Here is a 24905-nt window from a genome sequence, read left to right on the forward strand (position 1 = left end):
TTTCAGTGTATGTGTGCCTCTGGCATTCTGAAGTCAAGTACATCTATTTGAGGACAAAACTCTTCCTTAAGAAGTGCAGGCAAGTTTAAAGAGCCAAGGAAATGTGCCATGCTTTGAGAATAGTCCCTAACATATGGAAGAAGTGCAGAACCAATCCCTATTTTGAGCAACCTGCTCTAGTGGAAGGTGTCGCTGCCCATGGAAAATGGATGAGCTTTAACATCCCTTCCAACCCAAACCAGTCTGATGATGATGATGATTGTGGCTTGACTCCTCTTCCTGTGCAATGCTACCAGCTATTTCCACCTTGACGGATAACCCCGGGGTTCTTTGCTACCTGGCAGAGAAGACACTGAACTTCTCTGCCCAGATGCCATGCAGACTGCTTCTCAAACAAAAGCAGAATGGATCCACTTACAGCCTTAACAAAGAAAAGGCTTATGCTCTGAATTTACCTAGCATCTTGTCTCTTCCTTCTCCACCCTTACAGCCATCTCCTTTGGAAAGAGAACCTGGAGTGTGCCTTTGTGAAAATGTGTTTCCTCAGCTGAAAGGAATTAAACCATAAAAGCCTGAAGTCAGCTCATCCAGATAAAGCAAGTGCAGCACAGAGGAATGAATCTGTTCAGCAGCTCGTCACCTCCTGAATGTCACCTGTCCTTCAGCCTGCTGCTGGAACCTCTTCCTCTCAGCTGTGAATGAGCGCTATTGTGTGTGGTGGTGACTGGTGACACAATTCAATACCAAAGCCTCAAACCTCATTCCAGCTGCACACGGTCCTACAGCAACTTGTCCAGCTCCAGCCAGGCTGGGCTGACATCCATGAGCCTCCCTAGGGAGGCACAGGGCACTTCCTGGGGCTCAACGCCAAGGCCTGAGCTGGGATTTCACCTCCATTCTAGAAGTCATTATAAATAAAGCATGTTACACTCCATACCTCCATAAGAAGGGATCTTCAGCAGCCAGACTGAAAAATGTAGGGAACATCGTGCTTCCCCCTTGTCCATCTCACTTTCCAGTGACTCAACCCCTTGGCATAACAGCCACAGAGGCAGGGCTGGAACCTGTGCTTTAGATAACATGCCAGCACACACCACAACAGCCATGTAAAGTCTTCACAGACTGAACATAACTAAGTCTATCAAGGGTTAAAAAAAGCCTCCTAATTTTTTTTTGGTTGTCTTTGGGTACAGAATCTCTTATAATAAGACTATTTGTATTCATACTGGCAGAGTAAACACTACATGTTCATGCCCAGGCAGCTCTGTGCTTGTAATTTCAGCAAGAACAGAGCTACGTCCCTGAGGGACTTTGCTATTTCCCCAGCCACCATCCACTCAAAGGCTGAATGAGAACAGAGAAAGAGAGAAAGATGATGGCATAAGCCTCCGCAGCACCACAGCCTCAGCTTTCACTGAGAATGCAGGGAATAGCTCATTTCAGGTTTAATTATACTAGTTAAAGCAGTTCTCCTATAGGCCTGTGAAAGACAAGGACACAGAGCTCCCCTAGTCACCATTTACTGATTAGGTTCAATCTGCAAACATCATATTCAAACCCTTCCCCTGACAAGATACATGCAGTAAATAGTGATGAAAACCCCTATTTCCTCCCATCACTATACCTGATGGTTTTCAACAGAGCTTTTGCAAATCTGAAGATGATGTATCTAGGAAAGGGATGGTGCTAGTTCAGTGATGCCAAGTAGGAATAAATGATACCACCACTTAGAAGTGTTCAGATTTAAATGACAGCACTGAATCCCACCTAGCCTTGGCAAAAGAAATAAACCCATCTTCTACCAGTAAGCTTTAGTCTCCGGTCATTTCAATGCTGCAATCTTTGGCTTGCTGGTGGATGACACACCAGCAAACCCCATCACAACAGCCCCTTCGTGCTCCACCTGAAGGAGTAGCTCCATTACCCCGGTAGCAATAGCAGGTTCTTAGTCTCAAGTAAATCACTCACTAGAGGGGGATGTTGCACACACCTTGCCAGTGCCCGCTACACAAACACTGCAGGGCGAATACTTCAAGGGAAAGCATAAAATTGTTTTTACTTTTTGGTTTTTAAGCAAATGAAAACATTCTATTTAGCCCTGTAAAACAGAGTTTGCTCCAATACAAACTCCAGGTACCTGGAATCGCTGAATGAGCACTTCTTAATTATGAAGGAAAACCAGCATAGGCACAGGTTTGAAACAGAATCATCATTTACTGGGGAGGTTAAAACACCCACTGTATGGAAGGTATTAATTTTTAATGAAACAAAAACCTCATTTTCAAGGGAGAGCTTTCACCTGTGAAAGAGTGAATGAATAGATCTTGTGCCTGGTTGGTAAATTTTCATTACCGTTGTCAAACCTAGTCCAAACCACAATGTACTGCAGGACATGGGAAGAAAAGTAGCATTAAAGAAAGTGCAACTTGCCTCATTTCCTCCTGGCAGCCTGTTCATGTGCACGAGCTGGCCCTGGTCATCCAACACCAACTCAGTGTACGTGAGGATGTCGGAAGGCAGCGGTGGCGTTGGCAGGAATGCGTGTTCATTCATAGAACTCCAGAGTTTAATCAAAGACTGGGCAATGGAAAGAGAAATTCTTGTTAAGACCATCTGCAAATAGGCTTATTTAATCCAATGAGACTTAATATTCGAGACAGAACACTCCAACACATCCCTCCCCCTGTCTGACTGACAGCAGTCCATGGGTATCACTTGCTCTGGTTTACGTTCTAGCTTCTACTGTTTGACTTATTAATGGAACTACAGCAGCAGTGCATCCACAGTCCTAATTTCTTCCAAAGCAGACTCAATCCATAGCTGTATGAACCCTGCCAGCCACTTCAGGCCACTTGTTGCCCTGACAAGCAAGGATGGCAACTGATAGCAGTGCTCTGCAGGTACACAAGTTGAGAGCTACCCACCAGGCCCCTAAAGTACTTACCTGCCGGAACATCTCAGGAATGTCATAGACATATGATGTCCCTAAAGACTGTGCCTGGAACCTCTTGGACTGCAGCAGATCTTTGGTCACATAGGGGGTATTGATCAGCATCCCATGAAGTGGTCCTTGTTTATCCCCATATGCCTGGAACATAATCTGCAGCACAAAACAAGACCAATTACTGTTTCATCCACTGGTCCTATACACCTATTTCATGCTGATTTCACCAAAAACCATCAGGATATTCCAGACTGATCAGGTTTGTTTCTGTGCTCTACAAGTATGTTAATACTCCCACAGGCTGTAACACTGTGTTTCATCATGCATTACTACCCTTTGGAGACAGAGTGGACCATTACTGCACGGATCTGTGTATCATTGACTTATTGCCATATCAGAGCAGAGAGCAACGTGAACAGAGCCACATCCCCACAGAACAAAGTCTGTGACTTAGATGACTTCACATTCCCAGCATTTCCCCTGACACCCTATCTATGCCGATGGATTGTGATAGCTGGGAGCAGAGAGGAGAACTCTGTTATTTATGCAGTCGAAGAGCACAGTACCCGCATCTCCACTGACTGATCATGGCAGCTAGGTCAAGACTTGCATATGTCATTTGGCTTGAAGTTTTGATCTTGTAAGTTGAAAAGATTTTCCCCGAGTAGCAACATGAATTATCAACTGCCATGCTTCATGGCACCATATATTCCACCCAGCCAGGACTCGGAAGAAATCTATTGCAACCAAGGAACAGGAGGAGCTGCTTAAGTGGGACAACACTGTTCAAATGCTGCCTAATGGAAACACGCCTGAGAGAAGTGACATGATTAAGGCTTGGTTTAAACAGAATGGGGATCAGTTCTAATGTTACACACATCTTTTTCTAATTGAAGATGAATTAATTGAAGAATTCACTAAGTAAATATTCACTATGATAAAATTCACTAAGTAAAGCCTATTTTAAGCTTTAGATTAAAAACAGTAGCTCATGCTCTCTCCAGTCTCCACAGACTTCCCTTTGTGAAGCAGCTTCTTCAATGGGAGAAGTATTTATTCAGGGTAACAAGTGCTTGTGACAGAGCCTGTGTTAAGAGCTTTTACTATACTTGGAGCCCAGTTCTTCTTGGATCTCTGGAAAGCTTCAGTATGGTTCTGTGGGAAGTGACTGGGAAATGTGTACTGAGCATCACCACCCGGTACCACAGAAGCTGAACAAGAGATTGGGATCATAAACAGATTCATGATGAATCTGTTTTTCCAGTCTTCAGAAGTCAAAGCACCCAGCTCAGCAGTAATGATTGAGCTCTTTTAGAAGAGTGTTCCAAGTTCAGAATAACTCTCTGAATACACAGGAGAAAACCACACAGACCCAAACCCATCCTATAAACCTCCATCACGAGGGGGAAGATTTACCAAGGTTACTTAAAAACTGAGCACCTCAAGCTCTGTAAGTCAAACCTTCCTCTCAACTACTCAAAGTTTAATCATAGTACTTCCCATGGTAATTTTTCCATAGTAATTCCACAGTAATTCCTATGGTAAATTTTTTTAATAGAGCCTGGTTTAATATAATGGAAAAAGAATCAAACACTGGGCAGGTTGCTAAAAGCTGCACACTCACAAGTGCATTCCCCAGCTTGAAAAACATAAAACTCATCCGAGACAGAGTTTAAGAGCAAAGGTGACCTTCACAAATGACTAACAAGAATCAAGTGTTAAGCTCAGTTACTGGAGATTATGAAAATGCTCTTTTCTTTCCCCATCTTCACTCCAAGGCAGAAATGAAGTAAAGCACACAGCCCCTATCTGCCCTGGGATCTCTGGATGGACTGTATGGCCAGGCAGCCTGCTGGAAACACTTAAATGGAGGAGGAGAAAAGGTGACTCAGCACTTTGTGTTCAGCATTAATGGTGCCCAAGTGATTTATTCTGCTGCTGCTTCTGCATGGCAGAGAGATTATTACAGAGGGAGAAGTAAACATTGCTGTATTTAAATATTTTTCATGCATCCTATGCTCCATGGATTTTAGCATATGTAGGGATTGCAGTTAACCACACTATTCCTGTGCCATGAAAAGCAGGAATACCAGAATAGCCACAACCATTACAAAAGAGCCCATTATGCTTCATAAAAATTATATAAAAGCACCTTCAATAATTTTATATCATCCTACCCAGGTCATTCCCTGTATCTTTAGAATTTAAAAGATAAGTTCACAGATTTTCTCCATCTACTCAGGGAAACATATAATTAGTAATATTTTTTATTACAACCTACAGAATGAGCACCAACAGCAATTGCTTTTCTATTGCTTCTTTGAGCACTCTGCCAGAGGAAAACAGATGTACAAATGACCAAAGGTGCATAAAACACAATCAGAAGGCATGCACTTCACATAACTGATTGCATTCTGCACACCTACACACCTATTGCAAGATTAGCTTTACATCCCTTTGGCAAGTTGAATGGCAATTTTATATCACCTGAAAACACCACAACCCACAGAAGAGCTTCATAGAATCATAGACTAGTTTGGGTTGGGATCTTCAAAGGTCTTCTAGTCTATTCAAAGGTCCTCTAGCTTCATTAGGTAGAATGTATCTCCCCCCAGAATGATTTGCTCATCAAACCACAGTACCTGTGCTGTTCTGGAGTCTGTCACCTCTTTGTACAGGCTGATGTCCAAATAGTAGCCTGACTCATTGGTCAGGAAGAGCCGAATGGGAATAGCCTTCCCAGTTGGAGTCAAACGGATGTTGATCTTCAGCTCAGCTTGGAGCACACGGAGCTTCCACAGGCGACTCCCGTAGCGCATCACCATGCTCCGCACCGACTCCTCAATCTTAAAACACAGGAGAAGAATTCTTGTCACCCTTCTGGACACATCCACCCCTTGGTCACCCCTCCATCCCCCTGCTGTGAGGTCCTGCTCAAAGGGCTATGGGGGAACATCACACAAGAGGAGAGATGGAAGCTGCCATGGCACCTTGGTGTCCCTCATTCTCATCCCAACAAGCCTTGAGATAGACAGGAGCTAAACTCAACCTGGGGACTTAGTGAGGTTGAGGGACAGCACTGGAATCACTCCCCTTTTTCCTCATGGCACATCACAGCCCAGCATGGCACAGCGTGCCCACTGCTTCCCCTTACCCTGCCTCTCCTCCAGGCACAGTTCACAGCTAAGAACCAGATGCAGGCCAAGGAAACCCCTGACAAACAGTTGCTCAGCACCACAATAATCATGTTTCACCACACACGCGGTACGGTGCTCTAAATCACCAAAGCAATTACTACTTGGAGCTTGGCCTTCTGGTGTTCTATTAAACTTGATAATATAGTGCTGTTGGCAAATGGTGCATATTAAAAGAAGGCAATTTATAGGCTGATTTTAACATTCTTTCAAAAACTGAAGTCCCTTTTCCACAGCAGCTTAGGGAAAAGTCATGGTTCATATCCAAGGGCAAGTGAAATTCCAGGGGCTGAGCATCCAGGCTTATTCTGAACTTTCCAAACCTAAAGATTTTGGATATGCCAAGAGAGGATTTATTCCAAAGCGATTTAAGCCACCAATTTCTAATCATGATTTAAAAGTTATTGAGCAAGAGACGCTTATTTTGATAACCAAGTCATCTTTTTAAGCTTCCAGTTACTCTTGTAAGGCAAGGTCAGCTTTCACCTTTGGGTAGCCATGAACAGAATGTTGATTTCCTACTAAATGTAGCCTTTACAATTTACTTGGGACATTCTTTGTAGTGCTTCTGCTAACCAGAAACATGCTTTAGGCCTTGACACTTGCATTTATGCATCTGTCAGGTTTAAGGTTCATTAAGTTATGATGTTGATCTCTGTGGTTTGGTATCAGGGAATGAAAATGAGGCACTTTTTGTAGCTGAATTGACAAATCCTTTTTAAGTCCATGATTTACCTCATGTTCTACTTGGACAGAATCTGGACTTTGGTAAAAAACAGAGAAGCATTTAAAGCTATTTCCTTATTAAAATTGTTTCTATCAAACACACAATGAAAAAATCAGTTTTGCTTCAAATACAAAACATACTTTTAATAAGCTACTCCTTGGTTCCCACAGAGGAAGTGAGCTGCATTGCCTGAAGGACAGTGTTACTCCACTAAACATATGAGCTCTGCTAGTTCTGGACTCTTACATTTAATATTTATTCCTAGATTAGAAGAAAACCCAAAGCTTTCTTCCCTCCTCGCTGCCAAGTGGGCTCTGTTAAGTTATGTGACTCTACTTTCTCCACTGAAAAGCAAAACTCCAGGATCTGTAGAATAACTAAACTGACCTTCACATTACCACTTAACACTGGTCCCAGTTTCCTGTGCTTTCTGTTGTAAAGTGGCGACTAGAAGCCACTTGTCGCTCCCCAGTGGGTATTAAACTGTACTCAATCAATAGGTGCATTTAAACAGCAATAAGAGGCAACAAGAAACCATTTAATTCTGGTGAGTCACACCCATGAAAACAGCAGTTTGGAGCTGGGGGAGATCTTACCTTGGATGGGTCCATGATGACAGTAGGCACAAAATTCAGGAAGATGTGATTGCAGTCTGTGCGCACGTTGGTGTTATTAAATGCCACCTCCAACTCATCCATGGCTTCCAACAGCAACCGCTCCCCCTCATTTTGCAGATACTCAAAGGAGGCTTCCTGCCAAATATTGTGAACAGATAATTTACTTTCTACTCCAAGCCTCACAGCCCAAGAATAGAGTGTTTGAAAATCTGCAGGAGTTGACTGTGAAAATAGGTTACATGAGTTTCAGCAGGATGTGCAACCCTGAAACACATCCATCACCATCACAGAGCCCGAACTCCCACTGCCCAATCTGTGCATCCAGCTGCCTTGTGCCCTCAGCATAAATCCAAAGCTAGACAGGGCAAGAGAAACACAGGGGAACTACAGCTGCCTCAGAACGCAAGGACTTCAGACAAGCCACCTGGGCCACCTCTTTGAAGCAGACGAATACAAGGTCCCTGAAGACATGCTTCTGCAGAGCTAGCAAACAGAGGACACACATACACAGCACTCTACACAGGTAAAATGTTTGTGTGCAGGTGCTAAAATGGCTCAAAAGACCTTGCATTGGAAAGAGACCTTGCATGGTCAATCAAAACTCACCTTGGTAACCAGATCCGAATGCCTTATAATAGCCCGCACGAAGAACCTGTAGTCTGTCACCTCTGCTCCCACTTCAACTTTAGCTGCTCCCAGGTAGAGATGCATTTTGTGATTGGCACAGGGAATGGCAGTGAGGTCAAAGTTCCGCATTCGGTTCAACTCCAGCTGAAAAGCCAGAGCTGGCTCCAGGTGCCGGTAAATCCGGTCCTCCTCAAACTGGAGGCATCAAACAGGTAGAAAAGAGGGTCAAAGAGAAGGGTGGGTTAAAGAAGCTGAAACAGCAAGAGCTGTGTTGCAACTGAAACACTGAGCCTAGAAGACAAAGTGCAAGAGAGCAAGTCCTAAGCTCAACTATTCAGAACACACAACTTACCTTATCCCGGGCACGGAAGGTGAAGAACTTTGGAAACTCCCTCTGAAAACAGAAACAACAGTGTCAGCCCTCCCAAAGTAACCCCTCTGCTCTACCCAGAGTGTTGCCAGGCAGACCTGGGCAGCACCACAGCACAGCAGATGACAGGAGTCATTACCAGCTACATGCTCAATAGCACAAAGGGTGGTGGAAAATCAAGTTTCCCTCCAGAAGACAGCAGAGGAAGCTTAAACCTGTCTTCACTGCTAATGCAAAGAGGATACCTGATTGGGGTTTTATCATTATTGATAATTATTAACAGACAATAGCAGGGAATTGTCCAGACAACAGTGGGAAACTTCTATTTTAGTTATGATTCCTGTGGAAATGTTTGGGAGCCATACAATGATATTAACACTCCATAATGGAGGCAGACGTACACACAACGATGACGTGTGTTCTATAGCTCTCTTCATACTATTACTGCTAGGAATACTCTCTTCATAAGGAAAACTATGACTTGTAATCTACCTAGTCTTCTTCCTTACTTGCTATAAAGCCCCCAGAACTTCACCTGATCAACCTCAGCTGAGCAAAATAACCTGTGTTTGACTAGTTTGACTAACTGGTGGTACCAGAAATCCCACCTGATAATTCAGGCACATCAGGTGAACTATGAGCATCAACTGCACTGAGAAAACTACCACTTCCATGTTTCCTCCCTTCTCTTCCAAATCCCTCCTACCTGTCTCCCTCTGCATGCTGCCAATTCCTCCTCTCATCATCCACGCTCATTCTATCCCTAATGTAATTGCTTTCAAGGCATTTGACGAGTGTGGTGGGCAAATATAATAATTAGATGTGCACACACACAAAATTCTCAGTGCTCTGGTACCAAAATCCAAAAGAGTGCTCCATTTCCCAGGCAGAAGAATTATCCCCCTGCTGTGTTCTAATCAACCAACCATCATCAAGACAATCACAATAATTTGCCTAAATTAGCCAATCCAGACACCCTGCAAACCACCGAATGTGCGGAGCTACAACAGAAATCATCAGAGTTGATTATTATACTAATAATCACGTTAAAAACCTAATGAGATGAGGAAATTGGAAGCTTGCTGGAGCAACTCTCTATTACCTCAACATGCTGGGAACTAATTATATAGACTGTAATTAAAACAAAAACAAACCCAAGCCCAGGCCCTGGCTAAGTTAATAGTTGGTCCAGTAATAAACGGGATAGAACAGGAGCTGTAATAAAGACTGACACTCACAGGAGATCCTGGAGGTGCTCCACAAACTTTGCAAGCACGTGCTACACCACACTGCCTCCTCCAGCTTCAGAACTAGGAGCATCCCAACAGTCCAAAGCTGCCAGTGATGTCTCCTGTTATCCCTTCCTCCTTTCTGACCACTGACACATGCTACATTCATTATTCATAGGCTTTCACTTTTCACTCCCAAATATCAATTCATTTCTCTAAAACTTCCTGGTTTTAAAATCTAAAGCCTGCACTTCCTTGCTTAAGATCCCAACACCTCTCCAAAGAATCCCATCTCCTATATAAGCCATTGACTGATACATGTCTGTGCCTGTACTGTGGCAGCAATTCCCATGTGGTGATACCCACATTTGTATAAACACTATTTATACTGGTTTGTAGGCTGCTTTTCCTCTCATGCAGCTTGCTAAACCACATGTGTGGAGCACAGGATGGATTTCTTGCACCTTCAAGACTCCTAATGATTTCCAGAGTTGTAAAGCAGATACACAAGGGATAAAAATCTGATTGATACCTTAACAATGCCACACTGAAAACAGGCTTAAAGTGGCCCTCACTGCTGCCCAAGCCCTGGGGAAAGAAGCAATCCTTAGCAGTAAGAGCATCAAACATTTGCCACCTCACAACGCTATTATAAGTCCAGAAAGTCACTTCAACTACTCCTCTGAGTTAAAGCCAGGGAGAAGGTTCAAGAAATCACCACACTATGCAGGAAATCCAAGCATTTAAGTTGATTGCATTTTAAGAATACAGAACAACACCAAACCAAACAAACCCTTTATTAATGTGGCAGTCATGAGCTCAGCCAGGTATCAAGAGAGACTTGAGCACGTGAATGACCCTTCTGAGTGCAAAAGGCCTGTTCCTGTATTTGAAATGAGGTGTTTAAATACTTCACGTAACTCTGACACCAACGTTGGCATTAAATCATAGATCCCAGACTGGTTTGGGTTGGAAGGGACCTTAAAGCTCATCCAGTTCCAACCCCCTGCCATGGGCAGGGACCCTTTCACTAGAGCAGGTTGCTCCAAGCCCCGTCCAACCTGGACTGAGAACCAAAGGAGAAACCTGGAGTCATTTACGTGTCTCCTGGCCTCAGGTCAAGAATACCACCGTGGTTTAGGCCCTTTTTACTTACATGAAATCTCTGATCCACCTCATAGTTGACCTGTTTCCTGAAGTCCTTACAAACGAAACATACAAACACAGGGAGACAAGGGGAAAAACAAAGCAGAAGAAAGCTACCAATTAGGATGAAAATTAAAATGAATTAATTCAAGAACACAAAGGCTGCAAGGATGGTTACAATTGTAAATTCATTTTCTTAAGCAAATTCATCAAAACCATTTCAAATTTTAGAGAACAAAACCAGTGAAGAAAGAACTAAATATAGTTAAATTCAGCTTTTAATGGGGGGAAAACACACATGAAGTGTCAGAGCTATTATAGGCTAGAAAGCAGAGTGCTGAGCAGCATGGGAGATGTCAAAATACCTTTTGTGCTACCAGGAAAGTCAGCCTCCGAATCCCGTGTTCAATCAGGACTGATTTCTGTGAAAGGCAAGGATGGAAGCAGGTGAGTGGAGTAACAGCACCAGAACCAGTCGAAAACATGTCAAAGCCTTCCTGTGAGCTGGAAGAGCTCCACAGAAGCTCCTGCATCTCTGCTGCGAGTTCCTAGTCCGCTTCAGCCTGCTCGTAGGTAGGATTTCTCATGTGATGACCGTCTGGCAGCACACACAGCAAATACATTAATTAAATCTGAAGAGGTAAGTAACCGAATCACAGGAACACGGCATTCCAGCTGAGCCTCACTAACAAGTACAGCACAAGAGTCACAGCCAAGTCTTGCAGGAAACGCTCTTGCTCCTTTGCCAAAGGAAGTTGGTCTTTTTTTTGCAAGGATCACTTTGTGAAGGGAGCTCAACACAGACATGGAAAACAATGGGGAATGAGGTTTAAAGGAGCTAACCCAAGGAAGGAGGCAGTACATACTCGATCTTGGCACAACAAGCACACAGCCAACCCGGGCCAGATGTGTCAATATTGTAAAGGTGAGAAGTGAAAGGTGTTATTTGTTTGGGGGTTTTCAAGTAGATTAGATAACATCCATTTGGGTTGCTTCTTTCTCAGATTCCACTAAGCCATGTTTCAAATGAGCGCTGCCATCAGTATTTGCCACATCACTGCTCTTCTGAAGTGTTAAGATCTCATAATTCTGCTCCTAAAACTTCTGCCTTTCTCCTCCTTTTTCCAATTTAAAAGCAACAGGAATGGAAAAAGGAAAGAACAAAAAAGAAACAACTGAGGCAGAGCAGGAACAAAACAACCCCTTTCAGCACAGACTGAAATGTTTTACTAAGGTTAAGCCCTTTGAAAATGAGCATCAGTGACTATATTCATGGCAAGAGGAAGAAAATAACTTTAATAATGCCATGATTTAAAAAGCAAAAATTGTTATTGCTTTTAAAATTCCACAAGTGGCAGACAATAACAGCATAGCAACAGGATTCTGATTACATCGTAATAATGTGGGTCTCACAGCAAGTCCACAGCTATTACAGAGCGATTAGCCATCAGCACCTGGAGAAACTCCATTTACACTGACTGCCTCAATCTCCTCCACAAGTCATTTACAAGTATATGATCCTAATTTCTATTAAAAAAAACACACACAACATGCTGGGACTAGAAGATTATTTGGACAATTTGGATCAACCTATTTGATAGTTTAATGTGGTTTGGAATTTTTTTTCCCCTTCTCTTTCCTTTTATCCCCTCCCATAAAACGCCTGGAGCATGATCAAGCAGATGAAAAGCAGAACTAGTTTTAATTTTAATATTTGGTTATATTCCTTGCTTAAAGAGACAGGGAACAGCTGAAGCCATGTGGATTCCAGCCCCATTTTAGAAGCTACTCACTCAGTCCTCCCACAGTGCTTGCAGGTACCACCAATGCAGCAATGTGGCCCATGCTTATGGAAGAGGCACAGAACAGATCATATCAATTCCACCTTGAGCCAGAAATATCCTGCTAGATGCTCCAGGATGCCAGCACCACGGAGAACAACTTTAAGTGCATTAAGACTGTTGTAATACAGCAAATACAGACTACTTCAATGTCACTTCCCATGCCTCTAACAACTGTGTCACCACGGAGAGGGATACAGGACATTTTTGCAGAGCATCTGAAGACAGATCAAGATTCACCTGATGTATTTAGAATCTTAAAGGTCTTTTACCCTATCAAAAAGTAAAGGGCAGAAATCCTGACCTGATGGATTAGAACACACTGCAAAGAGAAACAATGGCCCAGAGGCTTCAGGAAGGTGCAGCTACATCCAAAGCAGCAGCAAGGCTTTAGACAGGATAAATTAAGGATGTAACTGTTGCATTTATTTATTTCCCACAGCAAACAGAACCATCCTGCACAACGCCACAGCTCCAGGTAGAGGATTAAGGTGACTTACCTTGCTCTGTGTGAACTCTCTGAACATGGCTGCCAGCCCATCATCATCCACGTCACTGTCTGTTTTAATAGCAACATTGAGAATGTGAATGGGCTCCTCACGGGCAGCCTGCAATTGAAAGAAAACATTCCCCATCAGTAAACAGTTACCAACTAGTTCTCAAAAGAGGCTCCCTAAACACAACTCTAACATACAGATGCCCATGGGGAAATGGCCTCAGCAGAACATGCTGTGCACCAAGGAAAACCACGAGGGAAATCCTTGACCAAGCAGCCTCACAAATGTGAGCTCACAGGGGTAGGAGTTAATGGCCACAACAGGAGCTTCACTTGGAGAATCCAATTCTGATGGTCACATCTGATTTGGCTAACTCGAGTGTGGTTCATTTGGATGCAGAAGGAATGCAGGGTCAGGTCCTCTCTTAACAAGACACAGCACAGGCAGGACATTAGAGGACTTCGGCATCAAGAGAGGTGATGAAATTAAGTGAATTCAAAGTGTAGGAACAAAACAATGTGTGTTTCCAGATCTCCACCAAAATGCAATAATGTGGAAGCATAAATTACATTAGAGCTCTGAGAAATGACAAATTTAGCATTTAAGAGCCTGTGGTTCACAGTGAAAAACTGAGTATGAAAAGGAAGTTATCCCTGGTGAGGTGAGGGGGAGGTAGAGAGATCTGGGGGCATTAAGGCTGGTGGTAATATTCTGGAACAAGGCTACAGTACCCACACACGTCAAGATGAATGTATCAGTTTAAAACCAAGCCTTGTTCTGGACACAGACTGCATTCCCACAGAGTTTCCTGCTGTTGGGGGGCAGGACAGAGCAGTGGAGCAGCTACCTGTGTCTCTGAGGGAAACTGGTCTTCTGTTACTAAGGATTATGAACCATCTGCTCCCTCTGCACCTGTACTCCACATCAGTGCAAAAACTGAGGGGTTCCTCTCATCTTTTCCTCCTCAAAACAGTGCTGAGAGGTAGAACAGAAGGAAGACTCTGAAGGTAACGTGACTAGGAAGGGTGTAAGGCACAAAATAAGTGTGACTCAAGGTAAAGGTAGTTGAATATGCAGTTCAGTATCCCAATACACTTAATTGCGGGTCTAAGCTCTCAGTTACGCTGCTGTGGATCCTGTAATTGTGCTGATGTTAAAAGCCACAAACCAGAATTATATGGAGAGTGAGAGACTTCGTTGTCGTTTTAGAACAGAGTCAGAAAATGGCCACCTACTTTGAATCACCTGCTGTGGAGCAAGCAAACGAATCACATACATAAATACATAAAGCTTTTAACTCCCGCTTCCAGCACTCGAACCAGTGAAAAGTATCTAGCCTGCAGTCACTGCGGCATTCTGCACGCCTTCTCTTTCCAGGCTGAGAGCAATCTCCAGAGAAGAAAATGCTGTACCTTGTCTTCATCATACAAGGAAGCATGGCCAGCTTCAGGGAAGGTTGGGCTCTGGGGAGGAGAGTCGCAGAAGCAACCCATCACTTCATCAAAGATTCTGAAATACACCAGAGAAGTATTAGTCAACACGCTGCTGCAAGCCCACACAGCCCTGAGAGCCACAAATCATGTCACTAAAAGGGGGAGGGAGAGAAAGGAACTCCTTCCCTGTGCAGGCCAAACTCAGAAGATGAGGAGGCAATACCTCCTCCACCCCTCTAAACAAAGCAGAGCCTGGATCTTCTAACATTAGTCAGAGATCTCATGGTTGCAGGCCCTCATGACTACTAAAGGTTCTGCAGGGTGGGTTTTGCCTACCCCTACAAGATTGAAATCATAAAGACCACATCCTCCCACCTACATACATGTGAACAAGAGCATTAGAGGAAATCAGCACATCTACAAGTGATCTCCATCAGCAGAGATTCAAGATGCTGATTCTTCTGGTTGCAAACTGCTCTTACAACAGTCCGAAGCTTTCTGTTGCCATCTCAAGGATCCAAACAAACTTCCACCTGGAATCCCGGAACTCAGCTAACAAGCTCCAGCCCAGCTTAAACCTGACTCATTTGGGTCAATCTAGGAAGGTGGGAACACAACCAACCCTCACCCTGCCCCACATACCTGACAAAATCTTCAAAGGTGCGGAAGGAGACCATGCCACCCATGCGCTGGCATGGTGGGGTGAAGGAGTTATCCAGCAGTACGTCACTCACACTGGCTACATGGACCATCCCATAGTGATTGAGGTTGGAAGAGAAGGACATTCTAAATGGCAATTCAACAAGATAAGAGTTAGTACAGACAAGGGAGAGAAGAGCATCCCTGGATAAAGATCTGTGCACGTGTGCTCTGGCTACTTGAAGCGTGGCTGTTTATCCAGTACAACTGCTGCATCATTTGTTAGCTTCTTCAGCAAGCCAGACCTGCAGTGCTGCCTCCAACAAAGCCCCTGCACTGCTGGCATGCCTTGGTGCCATTAATGCCCTTACCTGGACATTGTCCCAGTGTACAGGAACAGTTAAAGGAGTTAGGAAAGGATGTTATAACCTTTTAAAACCAGAATTCCTTAAGGAGTTTCTTGCGATGGCAGGTCAATTCTGGCTATGCAAAGCTGAAGATGGTTTTCCTCCTGTATGCACGTTTTTGCTTTACAGGTGGACCGCTGAGATAAACAACAATAATTCTAAGCTTTGGCATTTTAAAGGTTTAGTAAATTTTTACAAATTAAGTTCAAGTGTACCCATGCTATCTTATTGCTTCCACAATTTTTCTGGCCATAGCATAATTTACGCTCCTCAGATGCAGTGTGGTTCAGTGTCCTCCCTAAAGCCCTGTGCCAGAAATGGAGGGGTTTATAGTCTGACACTAGAATTTCCATTAAATAAAGTCCTATTACAGTGCCTTCCACTTTAACTACTCACCAGATGCACTCCTCCAGCTAATTTAACCCGTACTTTAAAAGCATTGCAACTCCCCTTATTTATTTTGCTCAGGTTTGAGTGCTAAAAGGTGGCAGCTGCTAAATACAAGCAGTTGGCCACAGAACACAGAGCTCCAGACACTCACTGCTGTCATACTCATGCCTGATGTCCACCGTTCAAGCACTGAGGTCCACCACAGCACACACATCATTCATACAGGACCAAACCCTTACATAAGTGAGGGGGACTGCAACGTATTTACACAAGCTCAGAGGAAGGCACTGAGTAAGAGACTTCTATTTAAAGCAGAAGCAGCATTTACTAATGATCATCATTCCTTCCTGGCGGAAGGCAAGATCCTGAGTATGCTGAACATCACTCAGCTCTTATAAGAGCTGGGGTTTGGTTCACTTTAATAACTGTTTCTCGTTTCTGACCATGACTACAGTCATCTTCATCCACTGAGGAACCCACTTCCAAAGCTCCCTGCTACACAGTGAGACCCTCAAGCCTGCTCTGAAGGGAGAGGAATGCAGAACTGGCACACGGCAGGGCTCTGCAACACAGAACAGTGCACTTGTGCTTGCTTTGCTCTCCCCAGAGCTTAGGAAGACACTAATGGAGCTCAGCTTCTGTCCTCCCCAACTGGTGCCACAACAGGAGGCAGAAGGGGATGGGGACTGGAGGCTGCTGACGCTGCTACTTACCAGCTTTACTAAGACTTCTTTCTCTCCACACACAGAAAACCACAGTGATCTGGTCCTAAGTACATTGTTAAAGAGTCTAAAACATCAGCAGTTTGATTAATAGCTCTCCGTGCTTAAAGTCACTCTATGTTCCTCTAATTTACTTCTGATTAAGAGCCATGAGACTTCCAAGCCCATTTTTACTATTTTTCCCTAAATAGGTTTCTAAGCAGCAATAAATAATAGGTATTCACGTTTGGAAAGAGAAATATTTTTCAGGACATGCTTTGGTGTACATTTCTTACAACCAATACAACAAACTACCACAGAACAGTAACTAAACAAAGAGACAGCAGACATTTTTCATGTATTATTTAAAACAAGAAATACTTTTCAACTGAGACACAGGAGGAAAAATTAGTGTCCGAAACACAACAAAACATGCTGTCAGCTGTTTGAGATGTAGATTCATCTATGGTGGGAAGGAGGTGGAACAGCCTCGAAGCTAGTTATAAGCAACTAGGGTAGCAATAGGTATGTTATCGGGTAGGAGTGACTGCCTGGTTCCCTGTGACACCCTACCAGAGGGGCAACAGCTGGAATCCAGTCCCAAAAGCCAGACCCTACAAGCAGCATCCTGCTGGCAGTTGGCTGTGTACCATACTGCAGATGAGCTGAGTGCCCTGGCAAATTTAGTGACAAAGGCTGCTGCATGCAAAGGTTTTTTTCAAGGGGAGAGAAAAGCTGAAAACATGTTTTAGACAATGGGAGAGGAAAAGGGAAGGAAAAAGAAGAGTCATGTTTGAAAGCTTCCCAAGTAAAGGTAAGGGCACTAAAACAAAACAAGTTAAGACATTAAGTATTAGGCTACTTCTTTCTAGTCTGTCTTTTCAAATGTTAAAAGATGACAAGTACCATACCTGTTTAGCGTGGGGATGTTCCCTCTGTAATCAAACAACCACAGTTAGTTACCGATTGGTTAGTGACAGCCATCATCAAGAACTAGCATCAAGCTGATCCACAGACCAGCGACAAGTTTACAGTTTTACTAATCCCAAATTTGTCAACCGTCAGGAACGGGGCAGGATTCAACTTCCTGGACCATGAGAAGGCACCCACCACCTGACCTCGCCTGCAGGGCTGCCATGGGAAGGAGCACACATGCAGGTAACATACCCCAGGAAACCGTGCCACACTACCAGCATTTCTACAGCATCACACCCACCTCAAGCTCTTTGCATGCACACAAGCAAGACCAGAGCAGGGAGTTTACACTCCCTGATGGAAGGGCAAACAACACAGATGCTAGAAGTGACCATATCACACAGGAAGATTGCAGCGGGTTCAGGAAAACAAGGCAAATTCTCGTTGCCAAACCTCTCCACTAAGCAGCCATGCACTGGCTCCCACAACAAGGCAGCAACAAAGCAAACACATGCATAAACACCATTTAACACGTGGCATTTTCAGCATTTCAAGGCCTTGAATACCCAGAAGAACAAGCAGAACTTAAGGCTATTTATAAGAACATTGCGTGTCAGTCCACCTCTTCTCATATTTGCATGCAGACCAGGGCTTAGCGATGCACGTGAGGCAGAAGAGAGTTGAGGGGCACATCTTCACCCCAGCGTGTGTGAAGAACTGCTCATGCTACATTCATGAAAGCACAGGGTTGCATATTGCTCCATGCAAGATGCAAAAACTGCTGTGATCTGACATTCAACATGGTAAAGACTAAGCTGAAACAAAACCATGCATAAGGATGCTTGCACAAAGAGAACAGCAAACACTACACGATGGAAAGCGAAGCTTCAGGGAGCACATAACTGGACATTCACCCTCCCCTTCCCTATAGAAACCTGTAGGAGATCAAACCACAGACTTTCTTAACATCCTTGTCCATAGCCAGCACCCCAAGTTAGTGGCCATGAAGTTTCAGTACTCAATGACAGGGTATTCCCAGGTTAATGCTGCTAAACACCCCAACTGCACCCGGTCCTGTCCACAAGCTGGTTTTGTCACAGCAGAGTCATAGTCACTGCAAGGTTGTGTGTGTTTGGTGCATTACAGGTAGAGGCATGAAAAGTTCCTGTGATCCCCTTAAGCCATACAGGAGAAAGCACAAAATGACCTAAAGACCTATCTGTTCAATGGTAAATAGTGTTGTTTGGAGGCAGTGGGGAGAGGCACAGAGCCTGTGGGTAGGACCAAAGGGGCCATAGGGCCTCAGGGTGTTGGTGTGAGACTTTCTTTTGGACTATTATTTAGCTTGGCAAAGAGTGGGAAAGCTGCATGTGATCTATTTCAGCTGGGAAATCCAGTCTGGAGAGGCCTGGCAGTTCCTACACTGGGTACACTTGTGCAGTGCTCCCTGGGATGCTTTCAGAAACAGACAGGAAAAGAGCCCCAGCATAACAAATGTTCCTTTCCATCTCAGAAAGGGCTCCCTGTTGCCCTGCTCCAGGAACTCCAGCCACTCAGTACAGAGCTGAAGAGTCTATGGCAGGAATTGCAATGAGGGAAACAGAAGACTCAGGGGCTGGAGATGTCAGAAAGGAATGGAGGAGTAGTTTCCAAGCTGCACACTGTGGGGCTGGCTCTCTATCTACAGGTCAGGGTAGCTGCAGAGGGCTTCTCATAACAGGAGCTGCACTGTCACTTGTCACCAACACATGCTAAGAGGCAGAGGTTTGGTATTTGCAGTGCAAGCAGGCCTTGTGAAAGGGCATTGCAGTTCACTGAGCTACTGTACCCCTGCACTTCGACATAAAGCACCAGCCAGCAGCCAGGCTGCTCAGCCCTGGGCAGCACCAAGGGGTTGGGAGCTGTGTAAAGGCACCATCCTTCACAACCAGCTGGTCACAGGAGCAGAAACCTTCCCACCACACCAGCCCCAGCCCTTCTCCCTGTCTCATTTGAACTCCCTTCTTGACCAGGGAAGCTGATCTCATCAGGAATGTGCTCCTCACCAAAACACACTCTACTGTTACAATCCCCCCTTCTGCTCAAGCCAAAATCCCCTTGGCTCCCCCGGGATGAATGGGAATTTGTTTCCCCTTGTCCCTCCCTTTCTTTCTTTTATTTATTTCTTTCTTTTCCAGCAGGAGCACTCCCCTATGGAATGATGGCAAGGCATGCAAAGCACTGCTGGGGAGAGCAAGCTGTGAGAGCCAGTGCCAGCGCAGGGCAAAGCTTTTGAAATGAGGCAGCAAAGCGGAATCAGCAGAGGTCGGCTGAATAACCCACTTGTAGTTATTAACAGCAGTACCACAGGAGAAAGAGCAATTCCACCGGCTCTGACCAGTGGCATTCCTCTTCTGTTTCTTCATTTCTGTACAAGGATCTAAAGAGAAGGCTGTGAAACATGCCTCAAACCATACGTTTTGATGGGGTTTTTTTCCCTCTCCCTCTCTTCCCTCATTCTTCTGCTCCCTCTGTGATTCAGCCACGCTGAAGCTGCTGCTCAAGTCCAATTTGCATAAAATTATCTCCATTCCATTCAGTTTGCTGCCCCTTCAACAGCCCCTTCTTTGCTCTGCTGGAAGATTCTGCCCTTTCAGAAACAGGCAAAGCCAAGGGAACGGCAACACATTAGTGCTGCCTGCTGGCTAATTAACATCCAACCCTCAGCATGGAGCTGCAGGGATTTACAGGTGTCCTGGAAGCATTTCCCCCTCCCTCCCTCCCGAGAGCAGCCGCTCTTTCCCAACAAGGAGGGGACCTCAGGCTACCTAAGGACACACTGGAGTGGTACACCCGGGTCTGCAGTGCGGTCAGAGCCCGGAGCAGCCACAGCTGGTTCAGTACCAGCATTCCAAGGACTGATGCAAGAGGCTGTTTTAGCAACTCCTTCAGTCCCCAGAAAACACCCCTATTTCGTCAGAAATTCAAATCTTAGGAGTATATCATAGTAAAATGAGACTAGTAGGGAACCTATAAACCTGCTCTAAGTGTTGTTTCCTTATTCTTCTGTAAAAGCTCTGTTTGGAAACAGCAATAATTAATTTGGCTTTCAGCCTTCAAAATGGGTTTCTGCCTGTAAGCTAAGGAAGAGGCTGACAAGAAAAGAACAACCAAAATACTCCATAGATGATAAAACACCAAGAGACAGCAAAGGAGAGATCATGCACCACTCTTAAGCCTCGCAATGAGCAACATCAAAGTCCAAGTAGGGCGTCAACAAACATCCACAAGCACAGGAAGAGGAGGTACTGGGCAAAGCCAAGCACAAGATAGTTGAGACATTGATACTGCTAACTTCGGAAATGCGAAGAAGCTGAAGACTAGACTTGAATTCCACCCTTGGAAGCATCACGGAGAGCAGGATGCAGTCCCAAGAATGGATTCAGCCTAGGCAAGTTGCAGTAAGGCATTTGCCTGTATGTCCATGTTTGCCAAGTTGTGTGCATTCCCAACTCTGAACACGAGGGTGAGCTGGCATCAGAGAGCTTGGTACCAAGTTTCAAAGGTAAAGCTAAGCCAGTTATCAACACCTGAAGTCTTAATCTGCATTGTGGAAGCTTTCCTTCCCTTCCACCTTCCAATGGGACCTCCTGACTCGGGGATTCCCCAGGACATGTTAAGGCCAAATGTGACAGAGAGGGGTGGCATGTGGGACAAAAGGAAGGCTCAGCACATGGATGGACTGGGAAGGCATGGTCAAGGCATCAGAGGGAGCAAATCAAGCTGGGTTACACTTCTGTTTCCCCTGGGGCTCAGTGTATTCTGAAGGCATCACTGCCACACCCCAAAGTAGAGGTACATCCAGCATCTCCAGGTCCCCTTGGCAGCAACTGTCTTGGCATCTGACAGAGGAAACATGGTTACCTCTGAGTTTTTCCCTTCTGATCCTCCAGCACATCTGCTTCTGGGGAAGGAGAGAGCAAGAGAACAGCTGAACAACCTGGCTGGGGGACAGGATGAGCTGGAGACAGGGGATGCTTCAGGAAGAGCAGGGCAGCAGCACCATTCTGCAGCAGGCTCCAAAAGCTGGCTACAGCAGACAATGTCCCAGTTTAATTTAAACCTTAGAGCTTCAGACAGAAGAAAGGCTGTCCAAAAGCAGGACAAGAGAGGAGGATTATTAGAAAAACCCCTTCTCCTCTTGAAAAAGCACTATAATTCCCTCTCCTAGACACACAATGTTTCTTTGAACAGATTTTAAGCCAAGATTAGGCAAGCACTGTTTCATGCACTGAACACCTAAGAAAGGCCTTTCAGTGTCTGTCACCTGGCCTGCCATTCTCACAAAGGAAGCTGAACTCTCTAAACACCAGTCAATATTCCACCAGCTTCCCATCTCAGCAGGGCAGTCTGAACAAGAGGGAAGCAAAGAACAGCTCAGAACAGGGCTCATTTCTTTCTCCCATCTTTTCTCACCAGGACTCTAGATGACTGAAAGAGGCAGGTTATCCAAATGCAAGGGGCTCTGCACATCAGCATTTGTCTGCAGTACCCTGCTGCAGCACGCAGCCATCAGCATCCCGTGGACACTCTCGTCTCGCCTCCTCCAGATGGGATTACTGCAACGCCCTCTACTTGGAGAGGGCTGGCAAACTCCATTTACTGCAAAAGGCACCAGATGGTTACACTGTGCTCCTCATCTGCCTTGCACCGGGCAATAAGGATGCTGGGTTTGAGCTGGAAAGGCCTCTATGGTTTCAATTATAAGCAGTTTTTCTCCCTATGTCTTACCCTTGCAATTGGCATCAGTGGGGATTCTTACAACGGGATGTTTTCTATTAATTTAAACAAATAATTCCCAAAACAGTTTCTGCCCACAAAACCCACCAGGAGCAGGCTGCATTTCTATGACTTTCTTAGCAGATTTAATAGTTTTCCTTTCCTATCTAAAGCTTTCCTGTGGGTAGTTGATGGCAATTGTTCAGTGGCCAGAAATACAAAGCCTGAGTGGCTGGCTGTGATTAGTCAGATCAGAAGTAGTGACTGTGACTGCTACAATTAAGTAAAGACATAGCTGGATTAAATAACAAAGAATTTAAATATAGTATCCATTACCAGTTTGCAGTTTTCTCTACACGAATATTTGCTCCAGTAACATTTGGGCCCTTAAATGTTCACAGAAATCGACACAAAAGGGACCAGGGCTTAAAAATACCTGAGAAAGAGCTGGAAACCATGTGGCATCATACTAACATGATGGAGCTTAGTAACATCAGCTCCAATAAGGGAATGTTCTCTGGCTGATCAGGACCCAACCTCAAAGCCTCAAGGGACCTTTGGCTTGGTCAGCTGGGATACTTTGCCTATTGGGGTTTCCCTTGGAATGCATTTTTAGCTTTTCAGTCTAAAAGCTGGTGCTACAGAAGATACAGAAAAACAAACGATGGACGCAGAACATGGTCAAAAACAACAAAGAAGACTTCAGCAAGACAATATCAGTTTTGAGATTTCTGTATCTTGGACTTCGCACAAGGTCTGCCTTTACACCCAGCTTAAACCTCCACACACAGAGCTAACCTAAGCCCCAGGTATCCTGCTCCGGGCTGTGCTTCAGCACCCGAGCACACAATAGCTGCACAAGCTGGTACACACTGCAAGAAGCTGCATCAAGCAACAGGAGCCAAATTCATTGCTAACAGACTTAGGTGCAACTCCAAGGGACTGAACTCTAAGGGCTTGCCTGTGCAAGCAGTGGCTTTGTCCCCAAGCCCGCTGGCCTCTGCACAAGGACCGCAATGCGCTTTCCGTCAGCCATCAGTAGTGCTGATGGTTGAGAAGCAGAACTGAGCCACAGAACATTGCCCCAGCGAATCCAGCATAAAGGGGAGAGGAGATTTCAGGACAAAGCAGCAGTTCCCCAAGCAGGAAACAGTTCTCCTCTTCCAGCTGACCTTGTCCAATTAAGCTTGTGCGCAGTAATAGAGCCGTGGGCAGCACGGGCAGGCCAGATAACCCCCGAGCAACAGAGGTAACTGAGACCAGCGGAGGGAAGAAATGGAGAAAGAAGTGGAGGGCTCGGGGGGGAGCATTATAAAGGGATACTAAAAATAGTATGCAATTATTTACAAATATTCTAGAAATGTAGGAACCAGATGAGACCAAATGCATGTCCCATTTGTATTGGGAGTGGTTTGTGCTGCTTGTTGAGGACGGTCATTCATTTCTAGCAAACCAGATTCTGAAAACCATCTCATAAAATGTACTGATGGGTTCTCAATGAAGCGAGACTGGACCCCACTGCCCAGCCCCACCAAAAATAAAAGGAGGAAAAAGATGTTTGGAAACAAAGGAGAAAAACAGCGCCGGTGCCTTCCAGCCAAACCAGCACAGACCAACAGTGGCACCCGGCGGCCACCGAGTCTCACTGCACCAGAAACAGAACAGCGGCTAAAACACCCCCTGAGCTCCTGCTGCAAGTGAAAGAACACGGGAACTGACTCAGCTGCCAGTGCTGAAGGGGCTCTGATAACCAAGGGGTTTGGGGGTTTGTGTTTGGTGGGGTTTCTAAATGATCTTAGCACACAGTAGGAGATGCGACCCTGCTTCTGTAAGATGGAGCAGCCAACAGTTGATGCTTTTGGTTGCAGACGTAAGAAATACATCTGATAAACACCGGCTGAAAGCCACAGTACGTCAGCTCCAGCACTTCCATTTCAACCCATTCACACATGCATCTTGGGCTCCAAAAGAAGAAAAATACATGCTAGAAAAGGTTTCACCTCATCCGGTAAAGCCAGGTTTGAAAGTAGAGCCAATCCCAAACAGATACAAAGGGCTGGCAGGGGAGTGCTGCAGAAGGGACAGAGGATGTTTGACTGTTCTTTATTGGAATTCCAAGTAACTGATTATTCTGCCTGGAATTGTATCTTTTTGAAGGCTCCAGATTCAGCTAGAACTGAACTTCTAGAGGAAACTTCCTACAGAAGTGGAACTTCTTCAGAAAATACATGAAAACTATTGTATATAAATGAATCCAAACTGCAGAACCTACCCCCCACAGCTCCTGAGGCTGGAAATAGCTGAGGAGAAGGCACTGGGTAACACAGGGGCTTATCTTAAGTAGTTTGTGCTTATTTGAGGCACTGGGACTCTCCCTTTCTCCACCAATTTTGTTGCAAGCTTCCTTTGCTAAGATTGGATGTGGCCCCTCCCTAAACCTCCCGCTCCAAAGGCACCTGCAGACGTGATC

General features: G+C 45.0%; 1 protein-coding gene across 7 annotated transcripts in view; it reads right to left on the minus strand.

The window, feature by feature from the left end:
- Nucleotides 1–24905, minus strand: part of ACACA (acetyl-CoA carboxylase alpha) — a 114746-nt gene that overhangs the window by 47590 nt on the left and 42251 nt on the right. For 4 of the 7 annotated variants that reach the window (XM_034068787.1, XM_034068786.1, XM_034068785.1 and 1 more), the window contains 12 exons: nucleotides 17674–17697; nucleotides 15268–15411; nucleotides 14605–14701; nucleotides 13196–13303; nucleotides 11220–11276; nucleotides 10865–10909; nucleotides 8462–8503; nucleotides 8089–8304; nucleotides 7462–7617; nucleotides 5587–5790; nucleotides 2945–3100; nucleotides 2431–2577 (listed from right to left, as the gene is read on the minus strand). In XM_034068787.1, coding sequence (XP_033924678.1) covers nucleotides 2431–2577; nucleotides 2945–3100; nucleotides 5587–5790; nucleotides 7462–7617; nucleotides 8089–8304; nucleotides 8462–8503; nucleotides 10865–10909; nucleotides 11220–11276; nucleotides 13196–13303; nucleotides 14605–14701; nucleotides 15268–15411; nucleotides 17674–17697 — 1396 coding nt within the window. The remainder of the gene's footprint in view (nucleotides 1–2430; nucleotides 2578–2944; nucleotides 3101–5586; nucleotides 5791–7461; nucleotides 7618–8088; nucleotides 8305–8461; nucleotides 8504–10864; nucleotides 10910–11219; nucleotides 11277–13195; nucleotides 13304–14604; nucleotides 14702–15267; nucleotides 15412–17673; nucleotides 17698–24905) is intronic. The other 3 variants (XM_034068788.1, XM_034068789.1, XM_034068790.1) reach the window with 3 other exon arrangements.

This window comes from Melopsittacus undulatus, chromosome 13, assembly GCF_012275295.1.
Source record: "Melopsittacus undulatus isolate bMelUnd1 chromosome 13, bMelUnd1.mat.Z, whole genome shotgun sequence".
Lineage (NCBI taxonomy): Eukaryota > Metazoa > Chordata > Aves > Psittaciformes > Psittaculidae > Melopsittacus > Melopsittacus undulatus.